The sequence below is a fragment of the Rhynchophorus ferrugineus genome, unplaced genomic scaffold (assembly GCF_030347505.1).
Source record: "Rhynchophorus ferrugineus isolate W39M unplaced genomic scaffold, kcgeb_rfMv2 rfM3, whole genome shotgun sequence".
Taxonomy (NCBI): domain Eukaryota; kingdom Metazoa; phylum Arthropoda; class Insecta; order Coleoptera; family Curculionidae; genus Rhynchophorus; species Rhynchophorus ferrugineus.
The window spans coordinates 27618516-27637915 of NW_027472582.1; the positions used below are offsets into that span (position 1 = coordinate 27618516).

Consider the following 19400-nt stretch of genomic DNA (forward strand, 5'->3'; position numbering starts at 1 on the left):
GCATACAGCGATCAAATCTAATTTTATCAAGGTATATGTAAACAGATACTAACAAAGAAACTAAGAAGAAATACAATGATATCAGAATAACTTGGCACGGAAACACAACATTGAAGGAAAGAACTAAACATAAAAAGGTTAGGCCTCCAGGCGCCGCCATAGGTGATTTAGAAAAGAGATCAATGTATCTATAATTAAACAAGTCTAATCCGACAAATTATTGTCATATAATCTAAGTTATTCGAAAATACATGTATTAGATGTACCATAAGTTTAAAAAAAATTTATATTTGATAACATTATTTTTGTTTCCTTATTTTATGTACATTAGAATATAAAGTAAAGCCAAAATAAACTAAAAGTCAAAGTAACATGCGGCAACATTGTAACGTTTTGATGTCATAAAATTAGATGACGTGCTTTTATGGTTTTACTGGATAAACTATAGTCAGTTCAAAATAGCAGTGACACGGGAAACGTCGCAATGTTGCCGCAGCTACTCTGAGTTTTACTACATTTAGGCTCTGACATATAACAAAATTTTAATATAAATAAAATAATTGAACAAATATTTTATTAAATATAATTTATTTTAACATTATAGTATATCAAATGTATTTATTATCGAAGAACTTAAAACTACAATTAATTTTGCAGCCACAATAATTTACAGTTTACAGTTGTTTTATTATACATACATTGAGCTTTTTTCCACACTACTATCCGTAGGGTTCTAGACACGTTTTTGTATGTAGTGGTATCCCCCGAAGGCCTAATCCACTCAACTAACAATTTTATATCTGAGTAATGTATTTTGCTTTCATTAGAGAGCATATTTATGTTTTACGTTTAGTTCTTGTTTCTTTCGATGCAATGTATCCGTGTAATGTCATTATGATATTAATAAATTTCTTAGTTTGTCCTTCTTAATGCATTTGCCATATCTGCAAAACAGTTGGTGTTATTTCTCTACTCATACATGTTAAACAAACGTTCATGTACATTCTGAACAATAACACACATGCTCATAAGGCTTTCACACTCTATAATACAATTCCCTACTATTAAAATATATTAATGGTATACTGTATACGGTAATCGTCAGCATTGAATCATAAACCAACATTCATAAAGTTTTATTCAATTACAGTCACTTTCAGAAATACTGGTCAAGTTAATAGCCAAGCTGTTTATTTCCAATCTATTAAAAATTTGCTCAAGATTCTATCATTTCTCAACTACTTCTTCAATGTGATTGATCGAGCTCATACAAATCGAAGGTGTTATTTTCGACAATGCCTCTTTCCATAAATCCAGACAGTTCTGGTTTGAATATCCTCCTCGACCTGAATATCTATTGTAATAATTTTTTGCAATACCCCATATAAACTCAAGTGGATTAAAAATACAGTGATAGGGAGGGAGACCTTTCTAATTAAATATTTCATTTATATTTACCGACTAATAATTTGAAATAGTTCTTTAACATGATTTTCTAGAAACTTATTTTATGTACTTTAAGACATTCCTTAGTTACAGCCTTTGCTGATAAACTTGTTAGGATTTTACTCCACCAGTGTACTATATATATCTGGTAGATATGGTGCATTGTACATAACAATAACTGATGGTTCCTCCAAGTTCTTTAAAAGCTGATTTTCAAACTACTGCAAAGACAAGTTATGGTTCATTTCTTCATGGTAGTCACCCTTGGAGAAACGCTAATTCTGCACCAGGAATAAAACCATTCCTGTTTCCAGCATGAACAATTATATGTCTACAATTAATCTATTCGATAGTTATTCCAACGTTTACCTCTTTCCTTGAACCTTTGTTGTCTTTATACTATATTTAATATCATCTTGCCATGAGCAACCCAATGTATCATTCTGAAATATTCATGGGTATTTTAAATATAATTATTAATATTATTCTTCCTTGATTTTGTTATATGTTTTTAAAATTGTATTCTTTTAAAAGCAATCTCTGGAAGTTCCATTAGACAATTTTCTCTGAAATAATTGTATTAAATTATGTTTCTATTGAAAAAACTACTTACTGTACATTTTGTATATTCGATCTCTGAAACACTAAGATTGATCTTGATTCGTCACCTGTTTCGCATAAAGACGGTTTCTTTTTGGCGAATTTAAGGTTATACTGCTTTTTATTTTTTGAGATATTATAGTGACCGTGTCCGTACTAATATAAAGTGCAGCTGCAACGCGCAAAAATTTTTCAATAAAAACCGGGCGATTTCAAATTTATTAAAACAAAGCCTTAAAACAACGTTTACGGTTTATAACCGGTAACTATAATATTTTGAACATTTTTCAGAAGTTTTCAGTTTTCAGGCAAACGGACAACGTTTGTAGGCTAATTTGGTTACATATTCGAACTTTCAAGGAGGAATTCAAGGAGCATTCTATATCTTTTTAAATATAATAAAATGACAAGGATAATATTGTCTGACCGTAAAACGAATTTACAAATTTAGACAGACATATATTGACACCTGCATATTCTTCCCATACAAAGCAATGTAAATTCTCAAATATCAATTTATTTACTATATAAATAATATTAAAACTTTGTTTTATTCATTAATATTTGCAAACATATTAAATACTATTAATACTAGTCCCTGATAGAATTTTTAGTAAGATAAAAATTAAGACCTTCCACATATTTACTATATTATCACCTTGTTATATTTCCCTTTATATATAATTATATAGGAAATCTGAAATTATGAAGGAGCTTACGGAAGTGTAATTATTTAAAAATATAAGACATTTTTATTAGAAATGCAACCGCAAGTATAATAATACTCTAACGCTTCTTTATCCAACCTGCCGTCTCGTGTTACGAGATATTAACAAATCTTAATACTGCCATTGTTACATATTAAATGCGGTTTCTATTGAACCGAGAACACAAAGAGGAGAAAACTAAAACAAAATTCAGGACGGCAAGGCATGCTCACGGAATGGACGTTGTTATTTATACTATATCGTATAATTTCATATCCGAGGCGGCATTAGCAAAAATGGAATACGAAATTGCATCTAAACATCGCATTAACGTTGAAATAATATTAATAGTTCCTAAAGTTGAACACGTTGTTGTTACGTGTGTTTTAACCAGAGTGTGATATAATGTAATATATAGTTCCGTATGAGAAAAATATATAATTATAATTATATAATTTTTGCAATAATTTAATTGCAAATTTCACGTAATGCTTTATATATATTTGTTAAATTTGATATATTTTATTAGATACACTTAACATCTAAATTATTTATTGATTTATAACCACTACTTTAATTATCACTTTTCTTTTTGATTTATTACTACTTTTCTTTGCTGTGTGTGTGTGAGATAGATATAGAGAAAGAGGGGTGGGAGGTAGGGAGTTAGGTAGAGAGAAAGAGATTTGTATATAGTAGACTATAAAATACGTGTAGTAAACGAGTTAAATAAGTTTTTGTTTATTTCTATTTAGTTATTACAACGATGATTATGGACTTGTTTTATTTTTAAATGTTCTTTGTGTGTTAAAAAAGCAATTTTGATTATTTTTTAGTTATTAGTGAGTTCCTTATTTATTTTTTGAAGTCGGTTCAATTTTTTTGTTACAAATATTTTAATTTCTTCCTTTTTAGTGTTAGATGCTTACTAAATAAATTACGCAGTTATATAAATCAGTATTGGATACAATGGATAGCCCAATTAAAAGTGTAATCCGTATGATGAAAAAGAGCAATAAAGAAACGATGAAACGCGACCTCCACGTGTGAGCATAACGTTATAAGCGATACATCATACAAACAGTTGCCTGATTTGCTTCTACGAGGTATCATAACATAACGTTAGTGCTTAAAAAAATATAAAAAGAATTTTCAACATCGGCTCATAATTGACAGAGATATCGGCGAACAGACATTAAAAAATATATAAAATCGAATATAGAACCTCTTCCTTTTTCGATGTCGATTAAAAAAACGGGGATTACAACGAGAGATATCAATTCGTACGTAATATATCAGTACCTATCCTTAAAACTAACAGATCAATTGAAAAGTCTCCTGCCTACCATAGTAATAAATTTTTGGGTGATGCACTGATTATAGCGAATCTCGCAACTTTTCGATACCATTTTTGTAGTACGATTTGTTCTTTGCATCAAAATAGGCCTCAGTTTCGGCGGTCATCTCTTCATTCGACGAAAATGTATTCCCAGCGAGCATTATTTTGAGATCTGAGAACAGGAAATAGTCGCTGAGTGCCAGATCTGTGGAATAGGGTGGATGAGGAAGCAATTTGAACCCCAATTCATGGATTTTTGCCATCGTTTTCTCTGACTTGTGACACGGTGCATTGTCTTAATGAAGGAGCACTTTCTTTTTCTTCAAATACGGTTGTCTTCGGCGATTTTGTCCTTCAAATGGTCCAATAACGCTATTTAATAGTCGCTGTTGATGGTCCTTCCTCTTTCATGGCGAATGAAAATTATTCCATGAGCATCCCAAAATACAGACGCTATAACCTTGCCAGCTGATTGTTTCGTTTTCCCACGCTTTGGAGCGGGTTCATCATGTGCAGTCCACTCAGATGACTGTCAATTGGACTTCAAAGTGAAATGATGGAGCCATATTTCATCCATTATCACATATCGACGCAAAAAATTGGGTTTATTACGCTTGATCATCTTCAAACACTGCTCCGAATCATCAACTCATCGTTGTTTGTGGTCAAAAGTGAGCTTGCGCGGCACCGACAGACAGAGCATTTTCATACCCAAATATTCGTGAATGATATTATGTATACGTTACGTTGATATCTTTAGGGGGTCTGCTATTTCATTCGATTTCAATTTACGGTCATTCAAAATAATTTTGGGAATTTTTTAAATGATTTCGTCGGTAACAACCTCTTTTGGTCGTCCACTGCATTCACCGCCTTCGGTGCTCATTTCACCACGTCTAAACTTAGCATACCAATCCTTGATGGTTGATTTTCCTGAGCCTATGTCCAGAAACTCTGCATCAAGCCGAGTTTTTGCTTCAACTGTATTTTTCCCTTCAAAAAGCAATATTTTATCAACACGCGAAATACCTTTCTGTCCATTTTTTTCACAATAACAAAAGATGCTTCACTCAAAATGCTATAATTCACAAACTAATAATCCGATAGCTGCCAAATTTATACAACATATTTTGAAGGTTAGGGCTAACTAAAAAATATATGGATTTAATTCTAGTAGCGCCATTTATGTGTCATGAATAGTCATGCCGGGACTATTCAATTGAACTGTTAAAATTAAATTAAATCTGCTTAAGGTAGAGTTAATAGTCAACTTATATAATTCATAAAAATTTTAGGGTTTGATTCATCCCAAGTTCATCTGCACTCTCCAGTAGTTCCGGATTGGGTTATGTTGGATAACTAGCCGATTTGACGACTTATTTCAATCCCATAATTGAACCCCACTAGACTATATACTTTTAATATTGACCGATAAATCAATCTTTTCGATTTAGGTTACGTTTATCTTCATCAGAAAGCAATAAAATAAAATAATAAAAGAAAGTTTCAAAATCTAATTTAAGCCTTGAAAATGTATTAGCAAATGATCTATATAGAATACTTGGCTATTATACGAAGATGGGGCCTTTCAGCAAGCGCTTCGTTTAGCTCAAATACGATTTCTTCAAATAACGAAATAGATCTTTCTTATTAGATAAACTTTTACTACAAAACTTATGTAACCGAACTTCTGAATCTGATGAGACAGAATCTTCTGAAGATAACCAATCGCCTATTAAAAGAGAACCAAAAAGGTAATAAGCAAAAATATTTAATGCAAATTTATAATTATTAAATTTATAAGTATGTTGATGAAATTTATATTATATATAATCAAGGTATAAAAGTTCCTCACAGTAATTCAGTTCAACATGTTGGTCCTGCTAGTGCCCACAACCAATATTTTGTCTGATGGCCATATGACATTTGAAGATGTAGAACGACATTTACAATCACAAAGTTGTTTGGATTTATTACCTGAACATATACCACCCACTATACCAACAGAGCTATGAACCTTCACTAGATATTTATAAAATTGTATATATTCCATTTGATTCTTTCATTACATAATGTTTTATTATTCATTGAATCGAATGATATTTTTGGAGAATTGGAAATATTCCCTAGCAATATTGAAGAAGAAATTAGTATTGATATGCTGACAGAATATGTAAAACATATATTAATAGTATTTAAATATCAATATAAAAAGTCAAAGTAGTTTGTAAGTTTTAAATAAATTTTTCAATCTTTGTGCTTTTGTTTTAGTTGTTTATTTTCGAATACATTATTTTATAAATCAAGATGAATTCATTTTAATAATACGAAGTTCGAGGACAAGCTGATCTTGGAATGCAGAGCCCAGTGTCATCGCTTCTGACATAGCCATCCTTACAAAAACAACCTTCTCTACAAACCTCAATGCACACTTCTGGTGTTCTGGAACAGGTTGCTGGACAAGCAGTACCACATGACTTATACACCTCATTTGGTCCACAAATGTATGACCCTTAAACATAAAATTGTGTTATTTTTGTACTCATAATTTATTTAGTGTATGTACATACCTTGGGAAGATCCAAGAACCATAATAAACAGCAATAAAACGAAACACAAACTCTTCATTGTACTACAATTTACTAAAGTGTTAAATCTTACTATATAAGAAACAGAAAAATGAAAATTAAATGAAAATGGGTAAAAAATCTATTTATATACACGAGTAAATGTTGAAACGTTTTAATTGCTTTCATTATCACCAAGTAGTTGCAATTAATGACAGCAAAAGAAATATAAAACAGGCGAAATCGTAAGTTTTAAAATACCACAAATACTTGTAATGTGTTTTCAATTATTATAATCTACGTAAACAAATAAAGTTGAAGTATAAAGTATATATTATATTTTACAAAACACAAATGGTAATTCAATTCGTTCATTATATTTATTTCTAAACGTGTTAATTACTTAAGTTGAGAAAAATATGTTATATGTTAAATATGTTACTAGTCGTAATAAATATGAATATGCTAATTTTTAAATATATTCTATATTATTAGCTATCTGCTATCGACTCATAATACACCCTTTCTAGCCACAGCATCATTTTAAATATATTGCAAGACTGAATTACTCATCAGAGAGCAGCTTCCGACTAAGCAGAACAAGTTTTCAATATTGAACCGGATATACTCAGATTTCTATCTAGCTTAATATTTCTAATTTAATCTACGACTGATATGGTTGATGAGGTATTACTCTAATTGTACTTGAAGAAGTACCGAATCTCAGAATTGGCTGTGACAGGATTTGTGCTATTTTCTAATCGCTAGTCCATTTAAATATATTGGTGAGTACTACTTCTAATTTATATATAGTATAGCTATATATATATATATCTTCAGAAATACTGTACTGTATTGAGATATCGCAATATAGAGTGGATATAATACCACAAGACACTACTAAAAATAAGTTTCACTGGTGGGAATGCACCTTTCGAAGAGACATGACCCTAGAGAAATTGGCAATAGCAGGTCAATTGAGAAGTCCTCGGCCTACCATAGTAAAACACATTTTTTTAGCAAAATTAGTTTTTTGTTATTCAACATAATACCTTAAACGGTGACACACTAATACTCCAACTTTTCAATACCATTTTTGTAGTACGATTTGTCCTTTGCTGCAAAATAGGCCTCAGTTTCGGCGATTACCTGTTCATTCGACAAACATTTCTTCCCAGCGAGTATTCTTTTGAGATCTGAGAACAGGAAAGTTGTTGGGGGCCAGATCTGGAGAATACGGTGAATAAAGAAGCAATTAGAAGCCCAATTCATCGATTTTTTCATAGTTTTCACTGAGTTGTGACACGGTGCATTGTCTTGGTGAAGCAGAACTTTCTTTTTTTTCGGCCATTTCGTCCTGCAAACAGTCCAATAACGCTATGTAATAGTCGCTGTTGATGGTCCTTCCTTTTTCAAGGTAGTCAATGAAAATTATTCCATGCGCATCCCAAAATACAGACGCCGTAACCTTGCCAGCCGACTGTTACGTTTTCCCATGCTTTGGAGCGGGTTCATCATATGCAGTCCACTCGGATGACTGTCGATTGGACTTCGGAGTGAAACGATGGAGCCATGTTTCATCCATTGTCACATAATGACGCAGAAACTCGGGTTTATTATGCTTGATCATTTTCAAACACTGCTCCAAATCATCAACTCGTCGTTGCTTTTGGCCAAAAGTCAGCTCGCGCGGCACCCACTTTGCACAGAGCTTCCTCATACCCAAATATTCGTGAATAAAATGATATACACGTTCAGTTGATATCTCTAGAGTGTCTGCTATTTCATTCAATTTCAATTTACGGTCATTCAAAACTATTTTGTGGATTATTTTAATGTTTTCGTCGGTAACAATCTCTTTTGGGCGTCCACTGCGTTCACCGACATCGGTACTCATTTCACCACGTCTAAACTTAGCATACCAATCCTTGATGGTTGATTTTCCTGTGGTAGTGCCCGGAAACTCGGCATCAAGCGAAGTTTTTGCTTCAACTGTTTTTTTCCCTTCAAAAACAATATTTTATCAACACGCGAAATTCATTAATTTTTTTCACAATAACAAAAGTTGCTTCATTCAAAATGCTATAATTCACAAACTAATGATCCGACAGCTGTCAAATCAATACACGCATCTTTTGAGGATTAATTACAGTAGCGCCATCTATGTGTCAGGCCGGGGACTTTTCAATTGACCTGTTAGTTCATTTCCTCATCTTGTGGACCTCATCAGACTAAAATATTATAAAGCAGTATTGTTCTACTCTAAACGCCTTTTCAATAACCGCTGTTTCTCTATATACTTGGATGACTTTGAAATTCGAACTTTAAATCTAGTTTATCTATAATTGCTTTTACTCTCCTATACAAATTATACAAAATATATATTTTAATCTTCTTCTATTTAATGTGAATCCTATATTATTATTTGTTTCAGTTCAAACTTCAGTTTTCTCTTAATCAATTTACAAAAAATATTAATATTAACAAAAAAATTAAATATATATCAAAATATATTAATATTCGGTCCAAACATTTCGAAATTAAGTAAAGAAAGTAAACAATCTTGAGGCAGAAAATCGTTAATATTTAAAGACTATATCAAATAATAGGCAGTTTTGTAATATGTCCTTTTATAACATAAAATGCTTGTTTTCCTCAATCAATATCAATTGTCTTCCTTACTCAAACCATAGAAACTTAGTATAATGGTAATAAGGATTAAAGATGCTTAAAAAAGTTGTATCTGCTATAGGTCCCAGAGGAATAGGATATTGACATTTCGTATCAATACTATGGCATTAGAAAAGGGCGTAAGGATTTACCTATAGAGCGACACCTTGTTATTTATAGATAACTTCGATTTGGGATCCTATAAGCCATTACTTTTGGCTTACCTCCAACGCAAATACGCCCGTGAAAATGTTTTTCCTAAAAGTTAGGCGTCGATACAAATGCATGGCGTGACATTTGGCATCACCGTGTCGTTAGCATATATCGTTATAGTAGCACTTCTTATAAACTCCTCCTAAATATAATCATAAAAGTTCAGTATATTCGTCACCTGTTATGTTATAAATACAAAGTTTAGTAGGGATGTTGGTTGATATCTACTCATTCCGGGATGTTATCCCAGAAGAGAACAGGGAACGACAAGATTTACTCCATTATTGTGTAGTTCAGCGCGGTCCTGCGTCGGTTTTCAATAATAAATGTCTGATTATATTTATTATTTGCTGCTTATGTGTTGACGTATAGACCATAAAATATAGACAATTTTTAATTTTTGTGATTTCCACCTACTTATTATTATTATGCGTAATATGGTATGGCTTTTGTGATGATGTGAAAGTTGTGGATGATTGTGAAAATAACAAATGGGCAAATAATATCCAACGTTTGTCGCAGTATTGCAAATTAAGAACACCACTAGCAACAGTAAGGAATTCATAATTTTCCTAAAGTCAACAATAAAACCGATTATATATTAATACTACCCTAATAATAAACTACTAATGCCTCTATCTATTTTTCATGATACCATTTACAATATGAACTGAGTCAATTTATGTTGTAAACGCAAATGCAGTTTTCTAATCTTTAAGAAATATAAACCCCAGTAAGCATTCATTAGCTATATAATACTGCCATATTTATTAAAACAGAGTTAAAATTAAAATATAAAGTATTATATATTTTGAAAGACACAATAACATTAAAATTACCTGTATAAGGTAATATCCGAAAGTTATAATAGTGTTTCATAAGATATATTAAATTTGAAATTTGTTTGTTAATATTGATATAATTAATCTTATTAAGAGATGTTTTACGTATTTGATGATATATAAACATTTGATAAAACGGCGGTGTATATGCTTGAAATATACATGATTCTATTAGATCAATAATATAAAGTTGCAGGAAAATATATCAGAATTAAAGAGATAGGTACATTCAGACCTTATAGGTGATGTATAAAAACCAAATAAAAAAACCAATAAAAAAGTGCGTGGATATACAAATACACTGTCAAATCTCATTCAATTCCTTTAATATTGTTGGCATGCAAACAAAGCTCTTGTTTGAAATAATACTTATTCTGATTTGGCCAATAAAAATTGTATTAGTAAATTTATGCAATAGAATAAGTACCCATTAGGGTTGACTAAATAGTTTGATTTTGTTTACAGTTACGATTTTCGGCTTTCATCTCGACTAATTCCCCTAAAATATTAATAATTGAAATAGTATTATAAATTTAAATAATACAGTAAACAACATCGTTACGTAATTTTACTTCTAGACGAAATCAACGAAATAATAGTCGATAGAAAAACAAAACATTATATATAATCAATCTAATTTATTATATTAAAATATTTAAAATTAGCCACACACTATACCTTGTTTCTTCGCTGTAATCTCTATCTTGTAGGTATGGAGCCGCAGCCTGTGTTAAAAATACATTTATGTATATGCTGTATACTGAATTAGAATATAAAATTATTAAATTGTACTAGAATTGTATAAATATCTTTATTCTTTTTAGTTTTTTAATACACAGTTTATTAAATATTTCGAGAATTATAGATAACAGACCTATAGACTAATAGAGAAGAAATTGTCCGCCCTTCTCTATATTATCTATTATAACAATTATTGGTTGAATACCTTTATAGTCAAAGCAAGAGAAATTACCACGCTCAAATTTACATTTATCGCCACCAATTGTGCGTGTTAATGAAACAATTTGTTATAGGTTAACGCATTCTAATTTCACCCGATTAATTATAAACTGTGAACCGCAACAATGCATAAACTAGACTAACAGCGTTTTGACTTTTGTCATAAGATTTTTTTAATAGTATTACCTTGATAAAGTATTTTAATAAATAATATTTTTACTATATATCTTTTAAACTTAAAGTGAAATATATTATTACATACTAGTGCATAATTCTATGTAAATTTATGTTCACCATCTTGTTAGCTTATGGCAAAATGAGCTGTCGAATACATATGCTGTTTGGAATTGAACATAACGTTTCATCCTTGATATTTTGATATAGGATAATATATCGATTCTAAATATTTACGTTTTGATCTATGTACAAAATGTTGATGGTACTCTAGTTAATTAGTTTTTAAAATTAATACAAGAGTTTCCAAAAAATATATAGTATAATGACATATTTTACATATTAGTGCTAAACCTTCTACAAAAAATTATTAAAATCGAATTAATTGAATTGGACCTTAACAATAATAGGAAACTACATAATCAATTCTAGTTCTATGATCAAAACGACAGAAACTGATAAATTCAAATGTACCTTTACTGTGATCAACTACACGTTATTGTCAGTGGATCTCTTAAAAGCTAATGGATTCCTACCTTTATTCAATTATTAGTTAACCGAAGTCAAGAGCCGCAACAAGCAATAGAACTAGATTAAAGGTATTTCTTTCGTAAGGCATTCGACGTTATATGTTTAGTAAAAATAATAAAGTAACAAGTATTCATTTGATGCATTGGAAACCGAAATTCATAAAACACTTTCCAGTTTAATATATTTTTGAACAAAAATTAAAACTTTTATTATTGTTATTGTTACATATTTAAAAGCCTGAATCATTATATTTGAATTAAATTTTAAATTTTGAATTTTGAATAAGATAATAAATTTAACGTGCCTATTCACATTTTTATTTGATGTTCATTTACAACTCTAACAGATCAATTGAAAAGTCCGCGGCCTACCATAGCAAAACACAATTTTTTAGCAAAATTAGTTTTTTTTATTCAACATAATTCCCTTCAAGGATGATACACTGATTATAGCGACCCTCTAACTTTTCTATATCATTTTTGTAGTACGATTTGTCCCTTGCTTCAAAAAAGGCCTGAGTTTCGGCGATCACCTCTTCATTCGACGAAAATTTCTTCCCAGCGAGCATTCTTTAGAGATCTGTGAGCAGGAAATAGTTGCTGGGGACCAGATCTGGAGAATACGGTGGATGAGGAAGCAATTCGAAGCCCAATTCATGGATCTTTGCCATCGTTTTCACTGACTTGTGACACGGTGCATTGTCTTCGCACGGCGATTTTGTTCTTCAAACGGTCCAATAACGCTAGGTAATAGTCGCTGTTGTAGATTGATTGGTCAAATGTGAGCTCGCGCGGCACCCACTTTGCACAGGGCTTTCTCGTACCCAAATATTCGTGAATGATATGATGCACACGTTCAGTTGAAATCTTTAGAGTGTTAGCTATTTCATTCAATTTCAGTTTAAGGTCATTCAAAATCATTTTGCGGATTGTTTAAATGTTTTCGTCGGTAACAACCTCTTTTGGGCGTCCACTTCGTTCTCCATCTTCGGTGCTCATTTCACCATGTCTAAACTTAGCATACCAATTCTTGATGGTTGATTTTCATGGAGCAGTGTCTGGAAACTGAGCATCAAGCAAGGTTTTTGCTTCGACTATATTTTTCCCCTTCAAAAACCAATATTTTATCAACACGCGAAATTCCTTTTTATCCATTTTTTTCACAATAACAAAAGTTTCTTCACTCAAAATGTTATAATTCACAAACTAATGATCCGACGGCTGACAAATTTATACACGCATCTTTTGAGATTTAGAGCTAACTAAAAAACATACTAAGTAAATACATAATAAACGCTATTGACCTGTTTTAAAACTACATCAGAAAAATAAATGATACTTAGTGAACTTATTGGAAAATCTAATACAATGTATTTAACAATATGCTCATCAACACAATAAAAAAACAAAAATATCTGGTGTATTTGATAGGATTTTCGGTAGTTCACAAAATTTGACACAAAATTATTTTGTGAACAATTCCAGTAAAATAATTATAGCGTAAGAGTCTAGCAGGAAAATCGATTTTTACTAAACAACGCTGGAAGACATCAAATATAGTATTAAGGAAGATAATACTCGACCGTGTTAAGGAATTAAAGCTTTAACTATTTCGAAGAGTACACTAAAAGGCTCTCACTGTGCCATTCCCGAAATGCATCAAACGCATAAATCCTAGGAAACGGCAGCTCCACTGTATTATTTTCGAACAGTTACTGTTTAATATTAGGTAAACCGTACCGACTAGTAAGAACCAAAACGGGAAAATACGGATAAACTTACCTATGTATTCTGAACTAAGCTTTATTGCCCATTTTCTTTGTGTACGCTCCATGGAAACCACACTCGAAATGCAACAACAGCGGTCTTAAGAAATCAGAATATTTTATAACGTGAGATTGCAGCCAAAGCGAAATACTGTTATAGTATTAGGAAATGGTATTACTTCACCTAATATATTTAGGGCACATTATTCTTTGTATATATTCCATTACATACAATAGGTAGGATTCTATATCTAGAAATAATATATGCGAAAGAATGCAAGAGTAAGTTAATAACTGTACGTAATATATCTATGTACTGGGATTTCCATTACGACAACTTTATTTTAGTAACTGAACCTACTGCTTAACTTGAGCTACATATATTTGAGTCTCCTTTTTATTACCAAGGGTTAGGGTTAATCTGGACTCGATCTACTGATAAATGTGAGATCATAAGCCTAGTCCTTGGCATTCCCACTTGTCGACTTACTAACATATTGACCAGCTTAGAAGCCATCACAGAAGACATGGCTCTACTTCTCGGATTTTACAGTGCAGCGATCTTGCGGCATGTCGAATTTTACATAATGGAAAAAGGGTCTACAAAATACCCAAAAATATAATCCCAGATGTTGAACAAGGACGGGGTGCCAGCAGAGCCAACTAGAACCCGACAACGAATTGCTGGCAACCTCGAAACCTTTATCTGGGATGTTATTGAAGGGTATTTCCATTGATTCAGTACTCAACCATCGTTTGGTTTAGACGTGCCACCATCGACTGCCCAAGCCTCGTCTCCAGGTAACACCGCTGCCATCCGTTTTATTATCTATTTTTGTATTTTTCACATTTTTATATTATTTCAATAAATAACGGTCACATAATGTAAACACCACTGTTTCATTTCGTTTTACCTCCATTCACTGAGCCATCTAATTTACCCTAAAATAGTTTTTGCTATCATTATATTATTTTGCTATTATTATAGTATATTAAGAATCATAAGCATAAGATATTTAAAAAAAAATGAACCTACTTCAGAAAATAAATAAAAAGAGAAACAAGTACATAATAATCGTTGCAATAACTAAATAAAAATAAACAAAAACCTAACTTCACCTATCTACTACACGTATTTTGTATTCTACTATATACAAAATTTAGCTTAATAACTACCTGAGCCTTTTTATTTATTTATGATATTATTTTAACTTCTACCTACTTTTAACTACCCTAACTGATAATTTTGAAGTCGGTGCCGAGCAACAAATTAGATTTGTTTTTTCGTAATTTAATTTTGTGTATGTCACAAATTCATATTATTATTTTTTATTGTTTTGGAGTTCCTTATTTATATACTGAAGCCGGTTGAATTTTTTTATTAAGAATATTTTATTTTTCTCTTTTTAGTATTAGATATTTACTCAATAAATTATGTAGATACAATGGGTAGGCTTAGTAAAGGAAAAGCCCGTATGAGGAAAAATTCGAGGAAAGAATGATTGCTACTTAGTCTAGATGATTTGGCAAATTTTTTAACCCAACTAGAACAAAAAAAGCTGTTCTCGTTTAGAGTCGAACCTGCGACTTCCGCGCGTGGTCCTAACGTTCTAATCGTTGTGCCATATAAAGAGTTGACCCCAATGCTTCTACGACGTCTGATATGATATATTCAATGCTTAAAAAGCAAACTGAATGGCCTCTACACTGAACTATTTTAGATTTTTTGACATGTGAGTTCAGCCATAATATTATACACAAATGTCTGATTATTTTAAATAAAAAAAATTATGTGAAACTTAATTGTGATTGTGATTAATTAAAATTAAGTATGTGCCTTTGAAATTTGATATTTTTCCTCGATTTTCCCCTTTCCCCAACAGATCCTGACATAGAACCTCCTCCTTTTTCGAAGTCATCTCCTATGGGATTCGAACCTATCAGCTTCTAGCTGTGACCACTTTTGCTAGCAAGCAGCCTATTATTTCTAATACCGACTGCTAATATAGGCGTTCACGCCTTGTAATAAAAAATAACAAGACATGAAAATCGTAATTTGTTCATTATAAACAATTTGACTATGGCCTTAATCACGAGCCTTAATTACTGCTTATTGCATTATTATAATGCGCATTCTCACCCCGAATTGATTTTTAGTTTCTTCTTCATCAATTGATTCCATTTATAAAATAAAAAAAATTTAAGTTCATTTTAAACGAGAAAAGCTTTAGAGATACCTGAAACATAGTTTTACATAAATGAATTGCATGTAAAGCGGCTTGCTTAGAAGGGCACGAAATAAATTCGGAAGGGTAGTAAATAGGACATTTGGATTATTTATTGTTCAGATAATTTAAATTCAAATTAATTTTAGCTTATAATTAATTAATCCAATTTTAATTATCAAACTTACAAAATCCGTTTTAAAGTTTTTTTTTAATTTGAAGCTTTCTTGTGAGAAATTGGTACAATGTATTTGATTTAAATTAGCACCCATCGAAATCCAATACTTTTTTTCTCATCTCTCAGTTAATTCACAGATTTATCCACGCATCAACCGATCATTTGATTTCTTCATAAGTAGTGAAAGGCTGATCAGCCAGGTCACGATTTATATGTTGGAACAAGTGGTAATCAGAAAGAGTAAGATCTGCAGAATACTGCGGGTGGAATAGCACTTCCCAGTTTAAAGTTTCAAAGTATGTTTTCACCGATATCGCAACATGCGCTCAAACCTTTTTACGCTGAAGATTAACGTTATTTTTTTTAATTCTTATTCCGGTCGTTTTTAGCACAGTTCCAGGCTCAAGCGCATCAGTTTTAGTCGTGAGCTATCCCCATTGTTGGTTTCATAGAGTAAAGCCTTCAAATCCTCGTGTTCAATTTTATTGGCTATCCTGAACGCTCTTATCTTCTAAGTCAAAATCGCCACCTTTAAAAAGTCTAAACAAGTATTCACATATAAAAAAAATTCACATAATAAAGCATGGTTGCCATAAGCTTCACACAGTATTAGATGATATTCAAAAATTCACAAAATTCTAAAAGTAGTATTAATATAAATATCTTAATGCAACTAGTCCTCCTAACTAAGGTAGTAACTAAGGAGTAATTTTGCAGAAACCACACAACATTTTTGCAACAAATTTATTATTATTAATCTAAAATAGTTTTAAAATAAACTCCATATATAAAGGTATAATAATTATTAAAGTATTTAATTTTAATAGATTTCAATAGAATTACATTTTCATAATTCACTATTTAACTATTCTTAATTTTCTTTGTCATGTTATATAGTGTTAAAATCGCAATAGCAATCGCACCATTTGTTTGAGTCTTTATGTATTGAGATAAATCCTAAATTGATAATTGAGATATATTGATATCCATGTATTTAATTTTGTCCCAGCGTGCTAGATTTTCTAGCTCACACGAAATTAACATTAAATAAGTTTCAGTTCTCTCCAGTCGGTAGGCTTAATGCTGAGGACCGTGGTTCGGAGCCCACGTTAAACTTTGGGCCCAGTCGAGATAAAACCATAGTTGGTAAAAGGAGACTTTAAAAAATATATAAAAAAAATCTAAATATATCTAAATATATATCTAAATATTTATCTAAAATACTTTGTTGTTGTTTTTATGGTCTGCTTTCGTTATTTAAAAGCTTTAATTTTCATCTACACATTATGTATATGACACATTACACATAAATTTTGCCTATTTTATATAGATATAATTGTTTAGTATGATGTCTAGGACGGATATTCAATTGAGGGAATTAATCCAAAATACTTTTGCTTACAGACCGTCACAAACAATGAAGAATTTAAAAAAAAACCAAACTGAATAAAATATATTATTTATAAGGTAATTTTAATATATGATTATATAACATTAAATTACGTATTAATAAGCATTACATTATTGAATTATAAAATAAAAGATAAATTTTATATATTTTCAAACCAATATATGTTTATTGAAATTAAATGTTATAGCCAGTTTAAAACCCGTTTTAGAAAATATTTTCACATATTTCTTATAGCAAATTTTCGGCAAGATTGAAAATGTTTCCTTAACTTGCAAATCTTATTTACTGATAGCGGTAAAATATTCAGAATTGACCGGAATGGCGAACACAAGCAAGATTACATGGTAAAATTATTAGACATGGTAATACCGGAACGCTTGCTCGCCCCAGCTGCAATCTCCGTTGTATAGCATTTTGATTCCTTCAAACTATCGCTTTTAAATTTTAAATATTTTAAAAATACCATCAATATAGCGAGATAATAAGAAAAGTTGAATAAAATCACAAGTGGTTATCATACAAAATCTTAACTTATTAAGATAAGAGGTCAATTGAAAAGTCCCCGGCCTACTATACTACATTTTATAACACATTTTTTGGAATATTTTTTTTTATTCAACATAACTCCCTTCAGGGGTGATACACTGATTATAGCGACCCTCCAAATTTTCGATACCATTTTTGTAGTACAATTTTCCTCTTGCTTCAAAATAGGCCTCAGTTTCGGCGATCACCTATTTATTCGACGAAAATTTCTTCCCTGCGAGCATTCTTTTAAGATCTGAGAACAGGAAATAGTCGCTGGGGGCCAGATCTGAAGAATACGGTGGATGAGTAAGCAATTCGAAGCCCAGTTCATGGATTTTTGCCATCATTTTCATTGACTTGTGACACGGTGCATTGTCTTGGGGAAGCAGCACTTCCTTTTTCTTCAAATGCGGCCGTATTTCGGCAATTTCGTCCTTCAAGTGGTCCAATAATGCTATGAAATAGTCGCTATTGATGGTCCTTCCTTTTTCAAAGTAGTTAATGAAAATTTTTCCATGCGCATCCCAAAATACAGACGCCATAAACTTTTCATCCGACTGTCGTGTTTTTCCACCCTTTGGAGCGGGTTCATCGTGTGCAATCCACTCTGATGACTCGGATGTCGATTGGACTTCGGAGTGAAATGATGGGGCCATGTTTCATCCATTGTCACATATCGACGCAAAAACTCGAGTTTCCTATGCTTGATCATCTTAAATCACTGCTCCGAATCATCAAATCATTGTTTTTTTTGTCAAAAGTGAGCTCGCCCGGCACCCTTTACACAAAGCTCTCTCATACCCAAATACTTGTGAATCATATGAAATCCAATTTCAATTTACGGCCATTCAAAATAATTTTGTGGATTTTTTAATGTTTTCGTCGGTAACAACCTCTTTTGGGCGTGCACTACGTTCACCGTCTTCGGTACTTATTTCACCACGTCTAAACTTAGCATACTAATCCTTGATGGATTATTTTCCTGGGGTAATGTCCAGAAACTCGACATCAAGCCAAGTTGTTGCTTCAAATGTATTTTTTCCCTTCAAAATACAATATTTTATCAACACGCGAAATTCCTTTTTATAATTTTTATTCACAATAACAAAAGTTGCTTCATTCAAAAGGCTATAATTCACAATCTAATGATCCAACAGCTGTCAAATTTAAACACGCATCCTTTGACGATTAAGACTAACTAAAAATATATATATATTGAATTCTAGTAGCGCCAACTATGTGTA

At 31.5% G+C, this 19400-nt stretch overlaps 2 protein-coding genes and 1 long non-coding RNA gene across 3 annotated transcripts in view; 1 reads left to right on the forward strand and 2 right to left on the reverse strand.

Moving 5' to 3' along the window:
- The window catches only part of LOC143192947 (neuroligin-4, Y-linked), an 808161-nt gene that overhangs the window by 697690 nt on the left and 91071 nt on the right, over window positions 1-19400 (reverse strand). The window lies entirely within an intron of this gene.
- On the reverse strand, window positions 6346-6787 carry LOC143194159 (chymotrypsin-elastase inhibitor ixodidin-like). Its single transcript, XM_076400744.1, has 2 exons — window positions 6663-6787; window positions 6346-6604 (listed from the first exon to the last, which is right to left on the reverse strand). The coding sequence occupies exons 1-2, from the start codon at window positions 6718-6720 to the stop codon at window positions 6411-6413; spliced, it is 252 nt and encodes an 83-aa protein (XP_076256859.1). The 5' UTR covers window positions 6721-6787; the 3' UTR covers window positions 6346-6410.
- Window positions 7165-19400, forward strand: part of LOC143192729 (uncharacterized) — an 84491-nt gene continuing 72255 nt past the window's right edge. The window contains exon 1 of the long non-coding RNA XR_013004869.1: window positions 7165-7444. This is a non-coding gene — a long non-coding RNA (uncharacterized LOC143192729). The remainder of the gene's footprint in view (window positions 7445-19400) is intronic.

What these genes read in the sequence shown, in the direction of transcription:
- LOC143194159 (XM_076400744.1), bottom strand. Translation starts at nt 6,720, where the DNA reads ATGAAGAGTTTGTGTTTCGTTTTATTGCTGTTTATTATGGTTCTTGGA. An exon ending in GGTTCTTGGATCTTCCCAAG is followed by an intron (nt 6,605 to 6,662) that starts GTATGTACATAC and finishes TTTATGTTTAAG; the next exon opens with GGTCATACATTTGTGGACCA.